Raw genomic sequence first — 20,739 nt, forward strand, 5'->3', positions numbered from 1 at the left:
GTGAATTAAACCCTGGTGCTGGGCCGTGGGAGCATATCTCAAATGCCCAAGATCCACCCGCCCATCCTTCTATCTCTCTATCTATCCACCCCTCCCGCATGACTGGGCTGGGCTCCGGCTGCCTCTCCAGCCAGAGGCAGCGTTGGTAACTTTCCCCTTGAACAGTGCAGACGGAGGCACGCACAGCCAGCCCCAGTATGTCAGAGACCTCCGGCCCCGCAGAAACCCCCAGCACAGAGGGACAAGACGCCCCTACAGAAGAGCCACCCTGTGCTGAGCTGAAAGCCACCTCTGAGAAATGGTGAGTCAGACAAATGGGGGGAGACAGGGGCATTGACCGTCCCAGCGGGATAGCTAGTTGCATGTCTGGTTTCATAACTCTGCTTGAACAGGATCAGCCTGGGGTGATACTAATGTGAGGGGTGGGCGCAGCATGATTTGATGACCTCCTCATGACATGTAAGATCTAATTCGCATGCCGCTGAAGCCAATGATGACAGGCTCTATTTTACTTCCCACATCTGTCTACCTTTCTGCAGCAAGCTGTAGGGTTAATGTAGGTCAATACATGGATATTTCCATGCAGTATGCAGCAGAAGCCCAGAGGCAAAGACTATGAGTGTGAAGGAATTTTCCAGATGTCCAAGCCTGGTCCTAAGTCTCCAATTTTTGTGAGTCATCTCCAGGCAGAAGATGAGGATAGAAATATTTCCAGTTTGGGGCAACTAAGCTCCAATCAAGAGGAACAGGCTACGTGCAAATCTCCAGTTCAACTAATAGAGCAGCACCTTGCTACAATTTAAAAGCTTTAATTGATTGGTTGCTTCCAAACATTATTTTGGGGTGATCTTCAGATTTACTCAACTTCTTTCTTTTTCTCCCAATTGCCAGAGCTCACCCTCCTAATACTTTGCACCAGGCTAAAGCAGCCAGCCTAGATCAAATGTTCCTCATCCCCAGCTAAGAAGGAATAGTTCCTTCATTTCATCTTGAAACACACCCCTTGGCTAAGATTTCGCTTTCCAAATATGACTGCCTGCATATCTGTGTGTTTAAATGGACAAACTCTGAGCAATTGTGCTTGGTGCTATATGCACTAAGTTTAATGATATCACCAGGGGCCGTAACTAGATCTCAGATTTGGGATCAGTAACTTCAGGGTTTGGTATAATCCTGAACTGGCAACCCTAAAGCCAGATGTTTTCTTGAACCTAGGCAAGGGAAAATGCAAGAACCCAAAGGCATAGCATATATGAAATAGGAAAGCAATCTAATCTATCAGGATCTAGTCAAAGTTCACATCACACAGGCTAGTCTTCTTCATTCACTCAGTCATTTCCGACTCTTCGTGACCTCAAGGACCAGCCCACGCCAGAGCTCCCTGTCGGTCATCACCACCCTCAGCTCCTTCAAGGTCAAGCCAGTCACTTCAAGGATACCATCCACCCATCTTACCCTTGGTCAGCCTCTCTTCCTTTTTCCTTCCATTTTCTCCAACATCATGATCTTTTCCAATCCTAGTAGTGGCTGAGAAAGACAGTTTGGCACCTAACATGAAAAATATAAATAAGGGCCCAACATCCTTGTGAAAAGATTTTTTCAAATTTAGATTAGAATACAACCATCAAGGGAACTGAAATCTACAACCAGAAGCAACTACCTCATTCTGCCTCATAGTAGAGAGGTCAACATACTTCACAAACCTGTCTTTAGTCTTGTCCCTGGGCTCTGATACATAGCCTTGACTTGTTTGAAAGAGAAGGCAAATCCTTCCTTATCTGGCATGTCAGCTGGAAATGATGGAGAAAGATAACACTTTAAAAACAAACAGAAAAAGCAAAGAAAACTTACAAAACGAACAGGGACAAATACAGAATGGGGACGGTGATTCTTAAGGGTCTAATACCCTGAAGGCACTAGCTCTGGTCTAATCTTGGAACTAAGCATGGTCAGGCCTGGTTAGTACTTGGATGAAGAGCCACCGGTGAATACAGGTTGCTATGGGCTACATTTCTGAGGAAGACAATGGCAAATCAGTATGTATTCCTTGCATAAGAAAATTATGTGGAAGTCATAGGGTTGCCATAAAGCAATCTGAAGGCACAAGTTGTTACTGAACCAATTTCAGTGAGGCCAGCTTTCGGATTAAACAAAATTTTCAATCTGCCAGAAAGGCTTGTCAATCCAAAAGTACCACACCAAATGCTTACATAAGATGCATGTTCTGTGTTTCTTAGATCTAACAGTGTTTTATTAAAGTGTGCTAGTTTAAAATGTAATACATGAACATTAAATAAACAGAAATACTTGCATCAGTAAGCCATATTTGATTGTTGGCACAGCTCACTGGCATGTATACACTCAGCCTGGTTCCATAGTACAGTTTTATTGTGCATTCAACCTACACAATAAATAAATCAATTTAAAAACTCATTTATAGAGTTTCTAATTGCAAATTTTCCATATATCCCACCACCTCTTTTACATTAGAAAATCTGTTTAGAGGGGGGGGGGGAGAATAAGTTCACAATGTCTTTTGACTACTATGACAGGAGTTGCCAGTCTAAAGAACCTCTGATAGCATAACCAGGATTTGGACCACATAATGTTCAAAGGGGCTCCTAATTTCCCAAGACCCTCATAGCAACAACAGTTAATCAGATAAGCCTGGTGAAGCAGAGAAAATATCTAATTTGGACTGTGGTTCAAATTCCATAGTAAATTCAGATACATTTTTGAGGCTCCATCTATAAAATGGGCAAACTCTTATGCCAAGTTATTATTGGAGTAGAAAGGTCAAAAAAGGATAGTAAAAAAGATGCTGTAGAAAGTCGCTGGTGGATTGCTGAAAGCCCCCTGGCCTCTCTTTATGCAGATATACATACCTCTGAGACCTCAAGCCTCCTCATCCTCAATTAACTCAAGCAGCTAAAGCCCAGCTTGGAGGATTAGACTATAAGGAGGAAATCTTTCTGTTGGATCAGGGGCCGGGGTGATTCCTTGTCCAATCGACATGATGTCAAGCTTCCCAGAGAGACAATAACTTCATCCCTTTCTGGTCATAGTATTTAGCCCAACAGCTCCCATTTTTAACAGATAAGTTATAGGGTTACATCAATGGTTCTCAACCTATGGGTCCCCAGGTGTTTTGGCCTAACAACTCCCAGAAATCTCAGCCAATTTACCAGCTGTTAGGATTTCTGGAAGTTGAAGGCCAAAACATCTGGGGACCCACAGGTTGAGAACCACTGGTGTGCATCCTGTTTCAGCTACATGTGGGAGGGCTTGTTTGGGGAAATCACTCTGCACATGCTCAGATACTTTAAAGTAACCATTCATTCCATTGTCCCCAGTCAGAGTTCTACCAGTTTAAAATGATCCTGTAGCTAAAGTCTGCCTGCGCTCACTGTAAACCCAAATCTAGAAAACGGATAATTATGGGGTCAGAATAGCTGGACCAGGTAACACAAGTTTTACTTGATTTTTTCCACCATAAAAGATAACAGAAGGAATGAGGGGGAAGGTCAAACACATACCTTTGCTCTTTCAGCTTCAAAGTAGCCCATCTGCTGCATTTTTAAAAAATGGAGAAAATGTTAAAGAGTGAAGATGCTGCTGGAGCACTTCTATGCCATGTGTAATTTGGCCCATGCTTCAGCTCTGGCAATAGGAAAGATAAGGCAGGACAATCCAAAGGTGGTGGGCACCCAGGACTCTTGTTCACTGAGTGACCTTAGAAAAGCTCCCACTGAGCTCTGCCCTTCAGTACAACTGCCTCTTCACTTGGTAATTTTCAAGATCCTCTGCCCCTTTCTTATGCACTTTTCCTACTAACTTGACCATTTTCTAACTCTTACTCCCCACCATCAACTTCAGCACTCTCCTGTCCCCCGGTTCTCATTCCAGGTGACATTGCCGTGACTTTATAATCTCTGCACCTTCGTTCCTGTCTGCCAGGTTAATCCTAATGTCTTCAGAAAGGGGATTTTCTGCTGGGAGCTAATAGTTTTGGATCTTCAAAAAAACAACATAATGCACACCATGTTTTCCATTAGTTAGTTAGTTAGTTAGTTAGTTTGCAAAGGGATCTTGTAGCAAAACCCCTTAGAGAATGGAGAGAACAAAGCCGGTAATATAAGATTCCCCAGATTTAAGATCTACACTGTTGGATTAATGCATCTTGACACCACTTTAACTGTATCGCTTAATGCTATGGGATCATGGGACTTGTAGCTTTATAAAGCCTTTAAGGCTACTCTGCCAAACCGTGCTGGTGCTTCTATTAATTCTACAATGTAGATGCACCCGAAATCTACTTCCTCGGATGCATGGATTGAAGTGCCTAAGACCAGTCCTTTATAGACAGACTGTGTGTGTAAATAGCCATTGAAATGTGAAAGTTGTGGGTATGGTAATAAGGTGGTGAATCCAGTACTAACTTTGGTGCTTGAGAGACAAAGACAGGAGGAAAATGTTGCCTGAAGGCATGATGTATAGATAAAGATATGAAGTGGCATGTAGTGTTATGATGGCTGGAAACTTCAAGAAAGGAGAGATGATATACTGGCTAAGGAGGCTCATGATTTGCTACGACTTCCTAAAGATGCAGATCTGATTTTATATATATAAAACCCGTACACTCCCTTCCGCCCATTTAGTTTAGAGTTCCCTATTTTTCCTAGTTTAATTTCTGCTCCATTGTGCTTCTTGGTCCACTTAGTACAGTAGAGTCTCATTTATCCAACGTAAACGGGCCGGCAGAATGTTGGATAAGCGAATATGTTGGATAATAAGGAGAGATTAAGGAAAAGCCTATTAAACATTAAATTAGGTTATGATTTTACAAATTAAACACCAAAACATCATGTTATACAACAAATTTGGCAGAAAAAGTAGTTCAATACACAGTAATTACTGTATTTACGAATTTAGCACCAAAATATCATGATATATTGAAAACATTGACTACAAAAATGCGTTGGATAATCCAGAACGTTGGATAAGCGAGTGTTGGATAAGTGAGACCTACTGTACCTTCTTATGGCAAGACCTAGACTATTTATTAATATTCTATGGTATCACAGACAAATGACTAAAGTCTAAAGTACATTTGACCAATGAGCTGAACAAGGCAAATGTTGCCTTCTAGAGACATGGCAGGATATGGAATGAGAACAAATACCCTTTTAAAAAAAACTGAACTCTCTTTAGATAGTGGTTAAAAAACAATGGATAATTACACCAATTGTTACCTCCTTGATAGATTTTATTTGGGAAGGGGGAACAAAGAATGAGGAAATGGTAAGTAGGGAATGTCTGTCAATTTTGCTTCCATTTGATTTTAGCTGAATTTTACAATATATTCAAAATGTAAACCTTTCGTTTCAGTTTGGGTTTGATCCAAATGTTTAAAACATTTGTAAAATCTAAACATTGACCAAAGAAGAAGTGAATAGTGTGCTCTTACTGGTTGAGAAACCAAAGAAATTACAAATGAAATGGTTACAAATGAAAGATGTTCTGACTTTTCCCCACTCCCAAATAAATCTCTGAATGAGGACTATTTCACAATAAAAATCTCATGTGAAAATATCTTATGCAGAGTGAAGCCACAGTTATTGTTGTTGCGTGTCTAGCTAGCACAGGGTTTTCTAGGCAAAATTTGTTTGGATAAGTAAAATTTGCCACTGCCCTCTTCTGAGCCCCCTTCCACACAGCTGAATAAAATCCCATATTATCAGCCTTGAACTGGGATATATGGCAGTGTGGACTCAAATAACCCAGTTCAAAGCAGATATTGTGGGATTTTCTGCCTTGATATTCTGCGTTATATGTCTGTGGAAGGGCCCTGAGGCTGAGGGAGTGTGACTTCTCCATGGCCACCCAAGTGGTTTTCCTGGTTGAGTGAGAATTTGAAGTCTAGTCTCCAGAGTTGTAATCCAATGCATTGGCTCCCAAGCCACACTGTACTGGGAGCAAAGAGAAACTATTATAAATTAGTATACCAATTAAACAAATGAGCATTGGATTGCTGTGAGTTTTCTAGGCTGTATTTCCATGTTCCAGAAGCTTTCTCTCCTAACTTTTTGTCCAAATCACTAGCAGGCATCCTCAGAAATTGTGAGGTCTGTTGGAAACTAGGCAAATTGGGTTTATATATTTATGGAATATCCAGAGAAATGAATCATAGAATAATAGAATAATAGAATTGGAAGAGACCTCATGGGCCATCCAGTCCAACCTCCTGCCAAGAAGCAGGAAATTGCATTCAAAGCACCCCCGACAGATGGCCATCCAGCCGCTGCTTAAAACGCCTCCAAAGAAGGAGCCTCCACCACAGTCCGGGGGAGAGAGTTCCACTGCTCTCACAGTGAGGCAGTTCTTCCTGATGTTCAGATAGAATCTCCTTTCCTGTAGTTTAAAGCCATTGTTCCGCGTCCTTGCATTATTTGTTGTGGTGTTAATGATGGTGGTGGTAGTGGTGGCAAGAGGATGGTGATGGAGATAATGACACCACTTCCTGAGTGATGCAGATGTGTACTGGAAATACATTCTTGCATTTCAAGGATACTTCCATGGAAGGCTCTTATAAGGAAATTGCCCTGCCTTGTTCAAAATCATTATACAGCTGTTCTGGCATAGGCACTTTCCATTTGCCATTTATTTCTGACTATTCCTTCCACCTTTTTTATTCTCTCTGGGTTTTTTGGCTGCTACATCACACTCTTGATTCATATACAGTTTGTGATCTACTTAGACTCCTCGATCCAGTGTGATTTATGAAAAGAATGCTGGCAGCAGCCCCTGGCTTTGCTATGACATGCAGATCCATCTATCCATCTATCCATCTATCCATCTATCCCTTCATCCATCCATCCATCCATCCATCCATCCATCCATCCATCCATCCATCCATCCATCCATCCATCCATCTATCTATCTATCTATCTATCTATCTATCTATCTATCTATAGATCCAGATATTTCCATTTTGAGAGGAAAAATACAAATCTGTGTGTAGATATTCCTGTTAAACCTAGTCTTTATTATACAGTCACTTTATAGACATGGTCTTTACTAGTCCCTTATCACTTTTGCTTTAACAATTGCTCTATAATCCAAAGCTCCCATTCTTAATACAACTGAACTAACTATCCAAAAAATCTCAAAAGGGCCATATCTGAGTTGGGAATTGAGTAAGTTTTAGAGCCAAACTAGATTTGGTCTGGGGAGATCTGAACCTGTATGTTTATGTTTAGGGCTTATTTTCTTATTTATCAGTGTATGCAGTGGCATACTTTAAGAGCTCTTAAATGGTAGAATAGACTGCCACAGAGGGCGGTGGACTCTCCTCCTTTGGAGATCTTTAAGTAAAGATTGGATGGTAATATTTGTGGAGTGTTTCAGTTGTTTAGCTACTACATGGCAGATGCTTGGACTAGATGGTCCTTGTGATCCTTTCCAGTTCTATCATTCTAGGTTGGGGACTTCGGAAGCCACAAAAGTGAGGTCCATGCTTTTGCATAGCAGATGGGCCATAGTTTTCTTGTTTTGCTCTTATCAATTTGTTTAAAATATTTTCTGCAAAAGGAAGCCTTTGAACTACTAGTGTGTTCAAAAGTTATGTATTTCATCACTCTTTTTAAAAAAAAATTGACGTTCTATGACTCAACAGAGCTATCCTTTGATAAGGAAAGATTGGATATAAATTTTCCAGATAAATCTGTGATTTTCATGTTGCAATGCAATGCACGCACACATTCAAATGATCCCCAGCAGCTCTGATCTCCCTTTCGGCACTAATGTCGGGTGACAAGAACACCCTGTGCCTTGCCATCTGCTAGGTCAGGGAGGCGGCAGGGTGGGCATAGCCATCGCTAGCAATACTGTGGGGATTTTATCAGCAGGGGACAATTAATTACATAACTGGGAGAGGGACAGGACTTTGTGGGAGGGAGGCCTTTATTGGTAACTGCTCATCCTCACCCTAGGGCATGGAAGAAGAGGACATAAAAGAGGTCAAAGGAAGGTTAGAAGGAACAACTCAAGCTCCAGCTCAGTTCTCCCCCACTCCTTTCCCCTGTATGTGGTCTCCAAAAAGTCCTGCAGTGGCATAAGGTGGGTTATGGGGTTCCTTCATCAGAGGCTGCCTTGAAAAGGCTGAAAACAGCAGCATTCAAGGGGTGTCGCCCAATGCAGCAAGGGAGACAGTTCTTGGCATCTGGCATACCATAGTGTCCCAGCTCTGGGAAATCAGACCCTCTCTGCACTTTGGGGAGACCAGGAAAAGGCCTGTTGCCTTCTACACACAGAGAGAGAGAACAACCCTTCCAGAAGTCAGCTAGGTGTTTGCAAATATCAGATTCAGGGGAAGGCGATTTGGATCAGGTTCACAGTTAATCCTTCATACCATTTTCCTAAACCCTTTAACATTTCGCAAGCAAAAACCAAGACACATGTAGCTGAGCAACATTAAAGTGTGGTCAAGTATGCAAAAAAGATCAAAGAGAAAAACACACACAAGCAAGGAGAGCCTGTAGCAGTTTGCTTTTGCCTTAGCCTTCTGGGAAGGGCACAATGCCACCTTTCCTCTCCCTCTTTGAAAACTGAGTGCAGACAACTTTTGCACTTTGAACTCTGTTTGCAGCAATCAAAGTAAGCTGAGAAGACAGGGGAAATTAGAAGTAGGAGGAATAAACTGGGACAGCTGAAAAGTAGAATAACAGAGGATTCATCAGAACTCTCCATACCAGATTGGGATGGTTGGAGGATATTTCTTTCTGATGGAAATCAACCTCTACCACAACAGTGTTCTTTTTGTCCCATTTGTAAAAACATACCAGCACATATGCTTTGTGTGTGTCGCATTCAGTGATGTCCAGTGGCTCTGATGCCTGTGGGGCAATGAATCCACTTAGGAGGTTAAGTAAGAACGTTAAAACAACTATCCAAGGTGAGGAACCCTTGAATAGCTCTTTTAAAGTTTGGACTAATTTCCCCAGTGACATTAATGTCACCAGCTGCCATTAGCCTTATCCTACCACTTGTGACACAATGACTATAGTGATACATCTTACAAGGCTGTAGAAAGTACTATATTACTGCATTAATGTATGTCGGTATGAATGAATGAATGAATGAATGAATGAATGAATCTTTTAATCTAGTTAATGACCAGAAAAGAGGTGGGGGTAAGCTCCTACTGTTAGCCCCAGCTTCTGCCAACTTAGCCATTTGAAAATGTGTAAATGTGAGTAGATCAATAGGTGCCGCTCTGGCGGGAAGGTAATGGCGCTCCATGCAGCCATGCCGGCCACATGACCTTGGAGGTGTCTACAAACAACGCCACCTCTTCAGCTTAGATATGGAGATGAGCACCAACCCCCAGAATTGGACACGACTAGACTTAATGTCAAGGAGAAATCTTTACCTTTTTATATATGCTTTGGAAAGCATTAAAAAAGGTTAAACCCCTTAGGTGTTTGTTTTGCTGTCTGTGCCCCCGTTCAAAAGATTTCTACACACTTTCTGTCCCTGTGGTAATTGAATTTTGAAAAATGTGGCTTGTTGTGGAAACAAGGCTTTGTGATAAAGGTTCAGTTGGGACACCTTTCCCCCATGAAAACTCTTTCAAGAGTGAATTTCCCTTCCAAGGGGTAGATTTCTCTCATTTCCTATTGCCTCACCCCCGTTCTTAACTAAGAGTTGTTTAAAAGCCAGAATGTTTGCATCTCAGAGACTGCTTGTATTTTTACTCAGAATAAAGCATACTTAGAATTTGAGCCCAAAATGTATGGATTTGTTTAAATTAAATGTGTGGGAGTGAGGGAAGGAGGGAGGGAGATTTTCAATCCGCTCTGCGTGCCCAGTCCTGCCATGCCAGCTGGTCACATGGCCCCAAGTGAATGTGATGGGAAGGGACAGGCAGAGGCAGCCGGCTAAATCCTCTCCCTGGATGACAAAGGCCCCCAATGGCTGGCACCCATTCTGCCACGTGGGTCCCAACTAATCCACTGCCAGCAGCACATTGCTGACCCACATTGGGCTCTTCCTGCTGTGTTTCCTTGACAACACGCTTTGTGCAGAATTCCATGGCTGAGCAGACGGTAGCCTTCACGTGCCGGCACACTGTTCCACAGGTTAAGCTCCCCTTGCCCATCTCCTCAGTGGTGCATTTTGTAGCCCCTTAGGATGAATTTTGCATCCCTCACGCTCCCCCAGGATAGAATCATAGAGTCATAGAGTTGGAAGAGACATCATGGGCCATCCAGTCCAACTCGCTGCCAAAAAGCAGGAAAATCACATTCAAAGCACCCCCAACAGATGGCCATCCAGCCTCTGCTTAAAAGCCTCCACCACACTCCGGGGCAGAGAGTTCCACTGCTGAACAGCTCTCAAAGTGAGGAAGTTCTTCCTAATGTTCAGGTGAAATCTCCTTCCCTATAGTTTGAAGCCACTGTTCCATGTCCTAGTCTGCAGGGCAGCAGAAAACATGTTTGCTCCCTCCTCCCTATGACTTCCCCTCACATATTTATACATGGCTATCATGTCTCCTCTCAGCCTTCTCTTCTGCAGGCTAAACATACCCAGTTCTTTAAGCCGCTCCTCATAGGGCTTGTTCTCCAGACGCTTGATCATTTTACTCGCCCTCCTCTGGGATCCTCCCAGGCACCAAGGGGGGAGTCAACCAGATACCCTTAAAAAGAACTCTAGATTACTCAAGATGAGTGATTTATCTTCCTCCACTTCCCATCATACCCAAAACCCCCGGAAAGGGGGCTCAAAATGAGCCATGTTATGTACAACCTGCCAAAATGTATAAGGGCAAAATAGGCTCCTTCTCCTCATACACACACAGATAGTGGCCCACCACTACCTTGTTACGAGAAGCACGACTGGTTGACATTTCTGGTTGTTAATGTTGCCACAACGACTGCAAAAAGCCTCAGCCCATTAAAATGTGACAACCTATATCTGAAAGAATTTGCTAACTGGGCAGCTCTTCCTGGCATATTTGGACATTGTTCCAAAGAAGGTGTGCTGGTACATCATTACGTAGATTTTTCGATTCTAATATAAGACTTGGCACCTCAACAAACTACAGATTCCATAGCACTCAGCCATGGAAGTTTAAGTGGTGTTAAACTGCATTCATTCTACAGTGTAAATCAGGCATGGGCAAACTTGGGCCCACCAGGTGTTTTGGACTTCAACTCCCACAATTCCTAACAGCCTACCGGCTGTTAGGAATTGTGGAAGTTGAAGTCCAAAACACCTGGAGGGCCCAAGTTTGCCCATGCCTGATATAGATGCACCTTGCGTGGGACACAACGCTCCCAAAGAGTTAAAAGAGCAAGAGATGGAAGAGGAATTATTAAGTGACTCCATTCCCAGCATCTGCTGACTGAGACGGATGCCTCATTTTGACTAATGTTAGGGCCAACCTGGATCCAGCCAGAAGATCTTGTCTCTCACTTTCAACATTGGCCAAGGAAAGAAGCAACTGGGGAAGCAGAAAGATGCACTAGTACGGCAAAGCCAGCAGGCAAAGGAGCAGGACTGGAGCTGACTCATTGCGAGCTTCATTAGCACCAAAGAGAATGGGCAGCCACTCGGCAATAATAGGAACAGGATGGCCTCAAACCAGTAACTCCTTCCCTGCCGCATTGTACAACTCCACCCAATACCCATATTGAAAAAGGCAAAGGCAAATCTTGTTAAGAAAAGGGTCGCTTAGGGTCATCATAAGTCAGAAAAGATTTGAAGGCACACATCAAACATGGACAATATTTGGATAGGAGTGGCAAAGGTGAAACTCAGATTCAGTTTCATCACACACACACACACACACACACACACACACACACTCACCCCATGTCAAAAAAAAGCAAAACAATGGTTTTATTGGATTGCTGTGAGCTTTCCAGGCTGTATGGCTATTTTCCAGAAGTATTCTCTCCCAACAAAGGATTCCCCCAGGCAGGAAGCAGCCAGGCTTTGAAGCTGCGAAGCCATGCAGTGCTAATCAAGGTGGCCAACTGCAACATTCACACTTGCCTCAATCAGACAAGAGTTCTTTCCCCCACCGTAAACATTCCACAGATATATAAACATCACTTGCCTAGATTCCAGCAGACCTCACAACCTCTGGGGATGCCTGCCATAGATGTGGGCAAAACATCAGGAGGGAATGCTTCTGGAACATGGCCATACAGCCTGGAAAAATCACAGCAACCCAGTGATTCCGGCCATGAAAGCCTTCAACAATGCAATGATTTTACCCCCAATTAAGCATTTTTGCCACTTTTTGGGTTCCCTGGGACATATTAGATCTTATTTCAATTAGAAGCCAAAAAGAAGTGACTTCAGGTGATGTCATCTTTTGAAAAACGGTCTTTCCTGTGTCTGATGTGGTTGAGAGTAGATGGCTAAAGTTATGGGGGAAATGCCCTATATTGTCCCTAGAACGAATTGAGTGCAAAAATAAAATTGTGGTGGGGAGATATTGTGGGAGGGATTCAGGACACTATTAAAATTCATAAGTGAGTTAACTTTTATCTGAATTATGTGGCATAATTGCACAAGAGATTAAGGAAAAACAACCACTGGGGAATGTGAAGAAACAAAGATCGCAACCAAAAAAAAGAGGAACAAGAGCACGAAAGATTTTGATTCAGGGCAATGGGCTGGGTGATCTTGGTTTAGTGCTCAAATGACCACGATGGGGGCAAATAAGGTCCACACCTTTTGTGATGGTCCCTGTTAGATAGCATTGGTAGGAGGCAACAACAGTCAAAATTTGGGAGATTGAAATCTATCCAACATCCCCAGAAATGAAATACTACTCAATAACAGCTGAGTATTTTAATGCCATGTTGGAAGTTGTGGACAGTATATTCTAAAAAATTTCATGGTTTCTTGGACAGCTGGACAACTGAACAGGAGAAATCAAGCCTATATCTCAATCAAGATGCTTTGTACATGCTTTTAAAAAATGCCTCAGGTATTGTCATTGTGGAAAATCTCCCTAGCTGTATCCCACTAACAAGAAGTATTTACGTGTGCTGTGCTTTATCAGGGTCACTAGGCCTTAAAAAGAACACCTTTGGATAGAACCAGTCTCTAAAGAAGGCTACACGAATTAAAGGAGATTAAGCGTAATGTACTTACCAGGGAGTATGAGACACAGGGATACTAGAATTATAGTGGAGTACTACAATTGCTCTAGAAGAAAGTGAAACTATCTTTGCTAATCCCTTTAAGCTCCAAAAGGGTACAGAACATCAACTGCTAAGGTAAGCCCTCCCTAACCTGGTGCCCTCGAGATGTCCATCCCGGACCACTGCCATACTGACTGGGGATCATTTGATCACATTTGGAGGTTGCCAGCTTCGGGAAGGCTTTTCTAGGATGATTCAAGTGGTGAAGAAAAGAAGAGTCCAGCTCAGGCTTCGGGTTCTGTGTTTTTAACAAATGCTCTAATTGAAGAAATTAGCAACTGTTTCTTTTATTTGAAGGTAATACAATCCTGTCATTGCTGAAGATCAAACATCAGTTCATGAGAGGACTGGCCTCTAGCTGAACTCTTCCTGTCCTGAAACATACCTTCAGCAGTCCTGATTTAGCAGGAATGGTCCTGATTAACACTCTGATTCCCTTTGTCCTCTGCTTACTTGACTGCTGCAAACTGAATTCAAAGGGAAGAGGAAGGGGCAGATCTTGCCCTTTCTGTAGGTCCAAACAAATGCAAACTGCTGAAGCTTCTCTTAGTTTTGCATTATTTCTCACTAATAATTATTTCTATTTTGACCATATCATGCATTTTGGAAAATGGCATTTATAACCTTTTGGAAAAACACCTTTTGGAGATCATAACTTTTTAGAAAAGCAAGACTTTTCAAAGAAGAGACAAAAACCCTTTAGAGTAGAATTTTTTATCGTGTTATGCATCCAGATGTAATTATGCTAGGCAATGGTTTCAGTTGTTAGACTCAATAACCTGTTATCTCTGATCTATTAGGAAAACAGAGATTTGCCAGTGCATGAAAACAGCAGTGCTTCAGAAGTGTTGTTTTATATCATGCACTCAAGAGAGAAAAATGAAGTAGACTTTGATAAAAAAAATAACATATTTTGTTTACTGCCAATCATCATGTGTTCAGCCTAAATAAAGGTAAAGGTTTTCCCCTGACATAGTCTAGTCTTGTCTGACTCTGGGGGTTGGTGCTCATCTCAATTTCTAAGACAAAGAGCCAGCGTTGTCTGTAGACACCTCCAAATCATGTGGCTAGCATGACTGCATGGAGCGCTGTTACCTTCCCGCCGGAGTGTTACCTATTGATCTACTCACATTTGCATGTTTTCAAACCACTAGGTTGGCAGAAGCAAGGGGTAATAGTGGAAACTTACTCCGCCCCCTGGATTCGAACCGCCAACCTTTCAGTCAGAAAGTTCAGCAGCTCAGCAATTTAATCTGCTGCGCCATTGGGGGCTCCATGTGTTCAGCATACACAGAGACAAAACTTATCAGTCCAATTTCAGAATAGCTGTCAGAATTTAAGACCCAATTGAAGACCCATCTCTTCCAACAGGTCTACCTAGTCAACTTTCAATCATGAGTTTTGGATTTGCATTCTATTGCTACTGTATGTTGATCTTTGTATACTGTATGTATTTTATTGTGTTTTATGTTGATGTTTTGATTTTGTTGTACTCCGTCTTGAGCTATTACGAGAAGTGAGTAACAAATAAAATGTATTATTATCATCATCATCATCATCATTAAGCACAAGGATGGGGAATCATAGAGCCATCCAGATGTTGTTGAACTGCAAATGCCAGGAGCCTAGCCAGTGTAGATGATTAGGAATGTTGGGAATTGCTGTCCCATTACATCTGAGTGCTGCTATGATTCTTATGTCTTCTCTAGCAGAACTCTTCAACTATGGTTATGTTTCAGAAACAGCCCTTCCATTAATGTTTTCACTGTTGCTCTTATCTCTGGTTTGCAGACCTAACCACCATAGTCTTGGTTTTGGTGCTGGTTGTCTCTAACACACACAAACAGTACATTGCCTTTATATTATGTTCATTCAAAATTGCCACCTTTTAAAATATCTAGGAAAGGTTCCTGGACCTATACTAACAACTGCTGAGCAAAAAAAGTCATACTTGTTCCAGGACTGTTACTGCATGGAAAATAAAGATCTGAATCCTTTATTTGGAGCAATCATGCAGAATGTGTGACATCTCTAGCTGGTGAACTCTCAGAAACACTCTGTTTGTATTTCTGGTCCTCTGCTACCACCTGGTGCTCATTCCTTTAAATGGCAGCAATTGACAAAGCCACAAAAGTCTCTCCTTGCCTCAGAAAAAAAAGGGTATCTTTTCCTAATGTAAGTACCCAAATTGATACCTGGTGGCAGAAAGGAAGCCTCAAATTTCCTGTGACTCAAAACAATCACCATGCATCTATAAGCAACATTGCTGATCCAGAGGGACATTGATCTGTGTCAATGCTGCTAATTCCCAGACTTTTCATCGGAGAAAGAAATTTAACAATATTTAAATCTCTGCCTCCATTTGTGTTTGTTTTAATTTGGCCTTTACTGGATTTCTAGTAGGAGGAGCTGTTCTCTTGCCCAAAGGGTGACATTCTATGTATGGCCTTGACCACTTTCTTGCAAATCCAGACTGGTTCACTGAAACTGCCAGAAAGGCACCAAAGGCAGGAACATCCTTTCCAAAAAGAATTGAGCCCTTCACAGTAACGCTGTGCCTAGAACACAATAGGATGTGGCAAAGAGATACAGCCTTGGTAGGTCGACCACCCTGCTATACAGGCTGGCTTTTAGCAATTAAGATGGGTTAGAAGCTTTTCAAAGAAGAGAACTTGGCTAGCAATTATGGCCCACTTACGAAGACTTACTAACAAAACAAAAAGGTCAGATAGAACTAAAAGAAGAACATGAGATTAAAACTAACTTTCCCAATTGTTCATGGTTTCAACACAGACAAATAAGAGAAGCATTCAGAAAAGATAAAGAAATAGGCTTTGCAGAGAAAACGGGATTCTGGGATAAGATTATGAGGACAGAAAATAAGCTAATTTCTAAAATATATAGACAATTACTAGAGTGGGCGACGGAAAAGGAACAAATACAAGACTGTATGATTAAATGGGCCCAGAATATTAGCCACCCAATTGAACTCAAACAGTGGGAAAAGACTTGGAACCAAAGACTTAAATATACCTATTCATATGACATGAAAGAGAACTGGTTTAAAATGCAGTATAGATAGTATATTACACCTTATAAAATTTCAGAATGTTTCCAAAATGTTTCCAACAAATGTTGGAAATGTGGCCAACAAACGGGCACCTTTTTCCACACCTGGTGGTCTTGCCCAAAAGCACAACATTATTGGAGAGAAATAAATGAAGGCATCTAGAAAATACTCAAACTGAAAATTCAGAGAGAACCAGAATATTTCTTACTAGTTATGCTAGATATAGCAAAAGACAAAAACAAGGAGATTCTATTTAATTTCTTGGCTACTGCAGCTAGAATAGTCTATGCCAGGAACTGGAGACAAACAGAAATACCAAAAAAAGAAGATTGGTTACACAAAGTGCTAGAGATTATGAATATGGACCGACTTACATATTGGTTAACACCTAACCACGGCTTACCCAAAAAAGAAACTAACTGGGACCTTGTAAAAGATTATTTGAAACAGATGAAGATAGACCTCATTTGTTGAAAGTATGCAATCTCAAGGAATAGAAGAAGACAGAGGGGAAGCAGAACTGAAACAAGAATATATGGACTGGATTAAATTATAGGACTATCAAAGTAAGAAGGAAGACAACAAACTTTTTTTTAACCTTTTTTTCTTTTAGAATTCATTATTGTTAGATAGAACTTCCTTTTTAAATATATACTTCTATATATATTTTTTCTCCCTTTTTTCCCTTTTTTCTTTCTCTTAGCCTTTCTTTTCCTTTATATTCCTACTTGCTATACAACCAAAATGTTCTCACTCTTTCGTTGTAATCTTATTTTATTTTATAAGACTAAACGCTCAATAAATATATATATATTTTAAAAAGATGGGTTGCTCTTGGATATTTTTACTAAATGACTGCTATTATCTGTACTAAGAATTTCACCTGAGACTTTACTTAGATTATGACAATTAAGTCTACGGTGCCACTTTTTAGTAGAAAGACAGTGTATCAAGCCAATAAATACCCAAGTATCCCAATAGAAAGAGAAATCTAATTCAGTTCTGGAGCTTGTTTACACCCATACATCAAGGACACCACTGCATTGCTCCAAGTGATAAAATGCTTGGAGGTTTATGCTAGTGCCCCACAGACTTAATGTTTAAGATGAAAGGCAGGGGTGTTGTTTTGTTGTTGTTTATTCATTCAGTTGCTTCTGACCCTTTTTGACCTCATGAACCAGCTCACGGCAGAGCTCTCTGTCGGCCATCGCTACACCCAGCTCTTTCAGGGTCAAGCCAGTCCCTTCAAGGATACCATCCATCCATTTTGCCCCTTTTCCTTTCTTCTTTCCCTTTTCCCCAGCATCATTATCTTCTCCAAGCTTTCCTGTCTTCTCATTATGTGGCCAAAGTACTCCGTCTTTGCCTCTAATATCCTTCCCTCCAGCAAGCAGTTGGGCATTATTTCCTGGAGGATGGACTGGTTGGATCTTCTTGCGGTCCAATGCACTCTCAGAATTTTCTTCCAGCACCACAGTTCAAAATGTCTTATCTTCCTTCGTTCAGCCTTCCTTATGGTCCAGCTATTGCATCCATAGGTTACTAGGGGGAATACCATTGCTTTAACTATGCGGACCTTTGTTGTTAGTGTGATGTCTCTACTCTTCACTATTTTAGCAAGATTAGTCGTTGCTCTCCTCCCAAGAAGTAAATGTCTTCTGATTTCCTGGCTGCAGTCTGCATCTGCAGTAATCTTCGCACTTAGAAATACAAAGTCTGTCACTCCTGCCTTGTCTTCTCCCTCTATTTGCCAATTATCAATCAGTCTGGTTGCCACAATCTTGGGGTTTTTTATGTTTAACTGCAAACCAGCTTCAGCACTTTCTTCTTTCACCTTGTTTGTAAGGCTCCTTGGCTCCTCCTCGCTTTGAGCCATCAAAGTGGTATCATCTGCATATCTAAGGTTGTTATGTTTCTTCCAGCAATTTTAACTCCAGCCTTGGATTCATCAAGTCCCACACGTTGCATGATGTGTTCTGCATACAAATTGAATAGGTAGGGTGAGAGTATACAGCCCTGCCATACTCCTTTCCCAATCTTGAACCAGTCTGTTGTTCCGTGGTCTGTTCTGACTGTTGTTACTGGGTCGTTATACAGACTCCTCAGGAGACAGACAAGGTGACTTCGTATCCCCATACCACCAAGAACTTGCCACAATTTCTTATGATCCACACAGTCAAAGGCTTTAGAATAGTCAGATGTTTTTCTGAAACTCCCTACCTTCCCCCATTATCCAGCAGATATTGGGGTACTGTAGTTGCTTTTAAATATTTCCATTGTTTCCATTTATCTCTGCAGTGTTAAAGAAAAAGGGGAAGAGGCATGCAAGGAGATACTGGAGGCATACCATTCTTGTCTGAGAGCACTGGGCATGGCCCACCCAGATCTAGCAACTAGTCCCTCGGTAAGTGAATGTGAGCCTATGCTAACTGTTGAAGTAATATACAGAGCCAGGTGCTTGGCCTAGGAAGGAGTTAAATAGCCATCCTTGAAACTCAGCTAGTATGAAGACCTACAGGCAAACCAGAAAATGGAAGGATGCAGTAGCTGGACCATCCTTGAAGGACACAGGGCTACTTAGGTTTCATCTCCCCAGGGGAACAAATAGCAGCAACATAATCTTAGCCCTTCATTGTTGACTCATTCAGAGAAAGAACCTATAGTTGTTGACAAAGGAAAATAGCACACAGTGCAAGGATACTAGAAGTGAGCGGGATAGCAATATTTACCTTCCACCTCTTATGTTGCCAGTGAAGAATGGAGAGGGAGAACAGAGAGGGAGAACTGAACTGCTTGTCACTAGAAATGTTTTGGGTTTGTTTGGATTTTGGAATTCCTGTATTTGCATATACAGTAGAGTCTCACTTATCCAACATAAACGGGCTGGCAGAGTGTTAGTTAGCGAAAAAGTTGGATAAGGAGGGATTAAGGAAAAGCCTATTAAATGTCAAATTACATTATGATTTTACAAATTAAGCACCAAAACATCATTTTACAAAAAATCAACAGAAAAAGCAGTTCAGTACACAGTAATGTTATGTAGTAATTACTGTATTTATGAATTTAGTACCAAAATATCGCAATGTATTGAAAACATTGAACTGCAAAAACATGGACTACTTACAAATTGACTGTAAATAAAGATAGAATTGCATAAAATGAACTTACAGTAACAACATTATCAGAAATTAAATGCGTAAAAAGTTCAGTCCTTGATGCCTACAGAAACATCTGTGGATCCGGGTGGGAGGCAGACTGCGTTGGATAATCCAGAACATTGGGTAAGCAAATGTTGGATAAGTGAGACTCTACTGTATGTATGTATCAAAATACCTTGGAGCTAGAACTCAAAACTAAACACAAAATTTATGTTTCATGCACAACTTACACATAAAACCTGACAGTTTTATTCAATATTTTTAATAATGTTGTGCAAAAATAAAGTATTAATAATGTTGTGCATGAAACAAAATTTGTGTACATCAAGCCTCAGAAAGAAAATATGTCACTATCTCAGCCACCCATGTGAACAATTTTAGAGTATTATATCTTTAGGATAAGGGATGCTCAACCTGTATCATATAACAAATGGAACAGATGTGGATATTATAGTGGCAGAAGAGAAAGGGAGCTGCAGGCAAAATCAGTGAGAAATGGGGGGGGGGAAGCAGCAACATCATCCTGTGGTTTCTTTTACTTACAGCTACCAAGTCAATGAGAATCTTATCCGGCCAAGTCTCGGGGTTTCTCACAGCACTCTGTGGCTCTCCAGGAGCAAAGATCCAGGGCGGATTCTGCCCAGAACTAAAGACAACTGTACCTGAAGGTATGGGAGCAAGTGTTCCCAAGTGTAATAAAGACCTTGTGTTTTATTCAGGCTGGACCTGTATTAGTTACTGAGTTGCTGTTCTCTACTTCAACATCCCAGTGCTCATAACATGCCATAGATTCACACCTAGAACCTTGCTTGATCCAACTTTTGTTGTATCTGTTTCTGTCTCTACATTTATATAGCAATATTTAAAAGAAAAGTTGTCAAAAATGCTTTATGATCTTCTGCTGGATAAATAAACTGCCCACTGGGCCAGCCTTGTGACAGGTCAGTTGCCATTTTCATATAACTGCTGGGAAGCTACGGTAAGCCCGAGTACTTTACTTCCAAAAAGTACTGTGCATTCAGATACCTGAAGAACTTTTTCAATTAAAGATTGTTGGGGCAACAGGCACCAAAACAGTACAAAAATACAGAAAGAGAGAGAAGAGAGAACTACAGTATCTAAGAATCAGTCACAGAAATACAACAGTCCAGGCTAGCCTGCAAAAGTCACATATGTAGCTATGTGAACAAAATGAAGCCAGAAGAATGAATGAACCAGCCCAGAAAAGTAGCTATTTTTCCATTTATCTTCAAACTTTGCAGATCATCAGTTTTCCACAATGAATCTAAGC

The 20,739-nt window shown here is 41.4% G+C and overlaps 1 protein-coding gene across 1 annotated transcript; it reads left to right on the top strand.

Moving 5' to 3' along the window:
* The first annotated feature begins 76 nt into the window (after positions 1-76).
* Positions 77-20,162, top strand: LOC103279769 (cytochrome c oxidase copper chaperone). Its single transcript, XM_008116448.3, has 3 exons — positions 77-301; positions 18,589-18,694; positions 19,994-20,162. The coding sequence occupies exons 1-3, from the start codon at positions 198-200 to the stop codon at positions 20,006-20,008; spliced, it is 225 nt and encodes a 74-aa protein (XP_008114655.1). The 5' UTR covers positions 77-197; the 3' UTR covers positions 20,009-20,162.
* Positions 20,163-20,739: the final 577 nt, after the last annotated feature.

Source organism: Anolis carolinensis, chromosome 6 (assembly GCF_035594765.1).
Source record: "Anolis carolinensis isolate JA03-04 chromosome 6, rAnoCar3.1.pri, whole genome shotgun sequence".
In the NCBI taxonomy this organism is placed as follows: domain Eukaryota; kingdom Metazoa; phylum Chordata; class Lepidosauria; order Squamata; family Dactyloidae; genus Anolis; species Anolis carolinensis.

What these genes read in the sequence shown, in the direction of transcription:
- LOC103279769 (XM_008116448.3), top strand. Translation starts at nt 198, where the DNA reads ATGTCAGAGACCTCCGGCCCCGCAGAAACCCCCAGCACAGAGGGACAA. An exon ending in AAAGCCACCTCTGAGAAATG is followed by an intron (nt 302 to 18,588) that starts GTGAGTCAGACA and finishes TTATCTCTGCAG; the next exon opens with TGTTAAAGAAAAAGGGGAAG.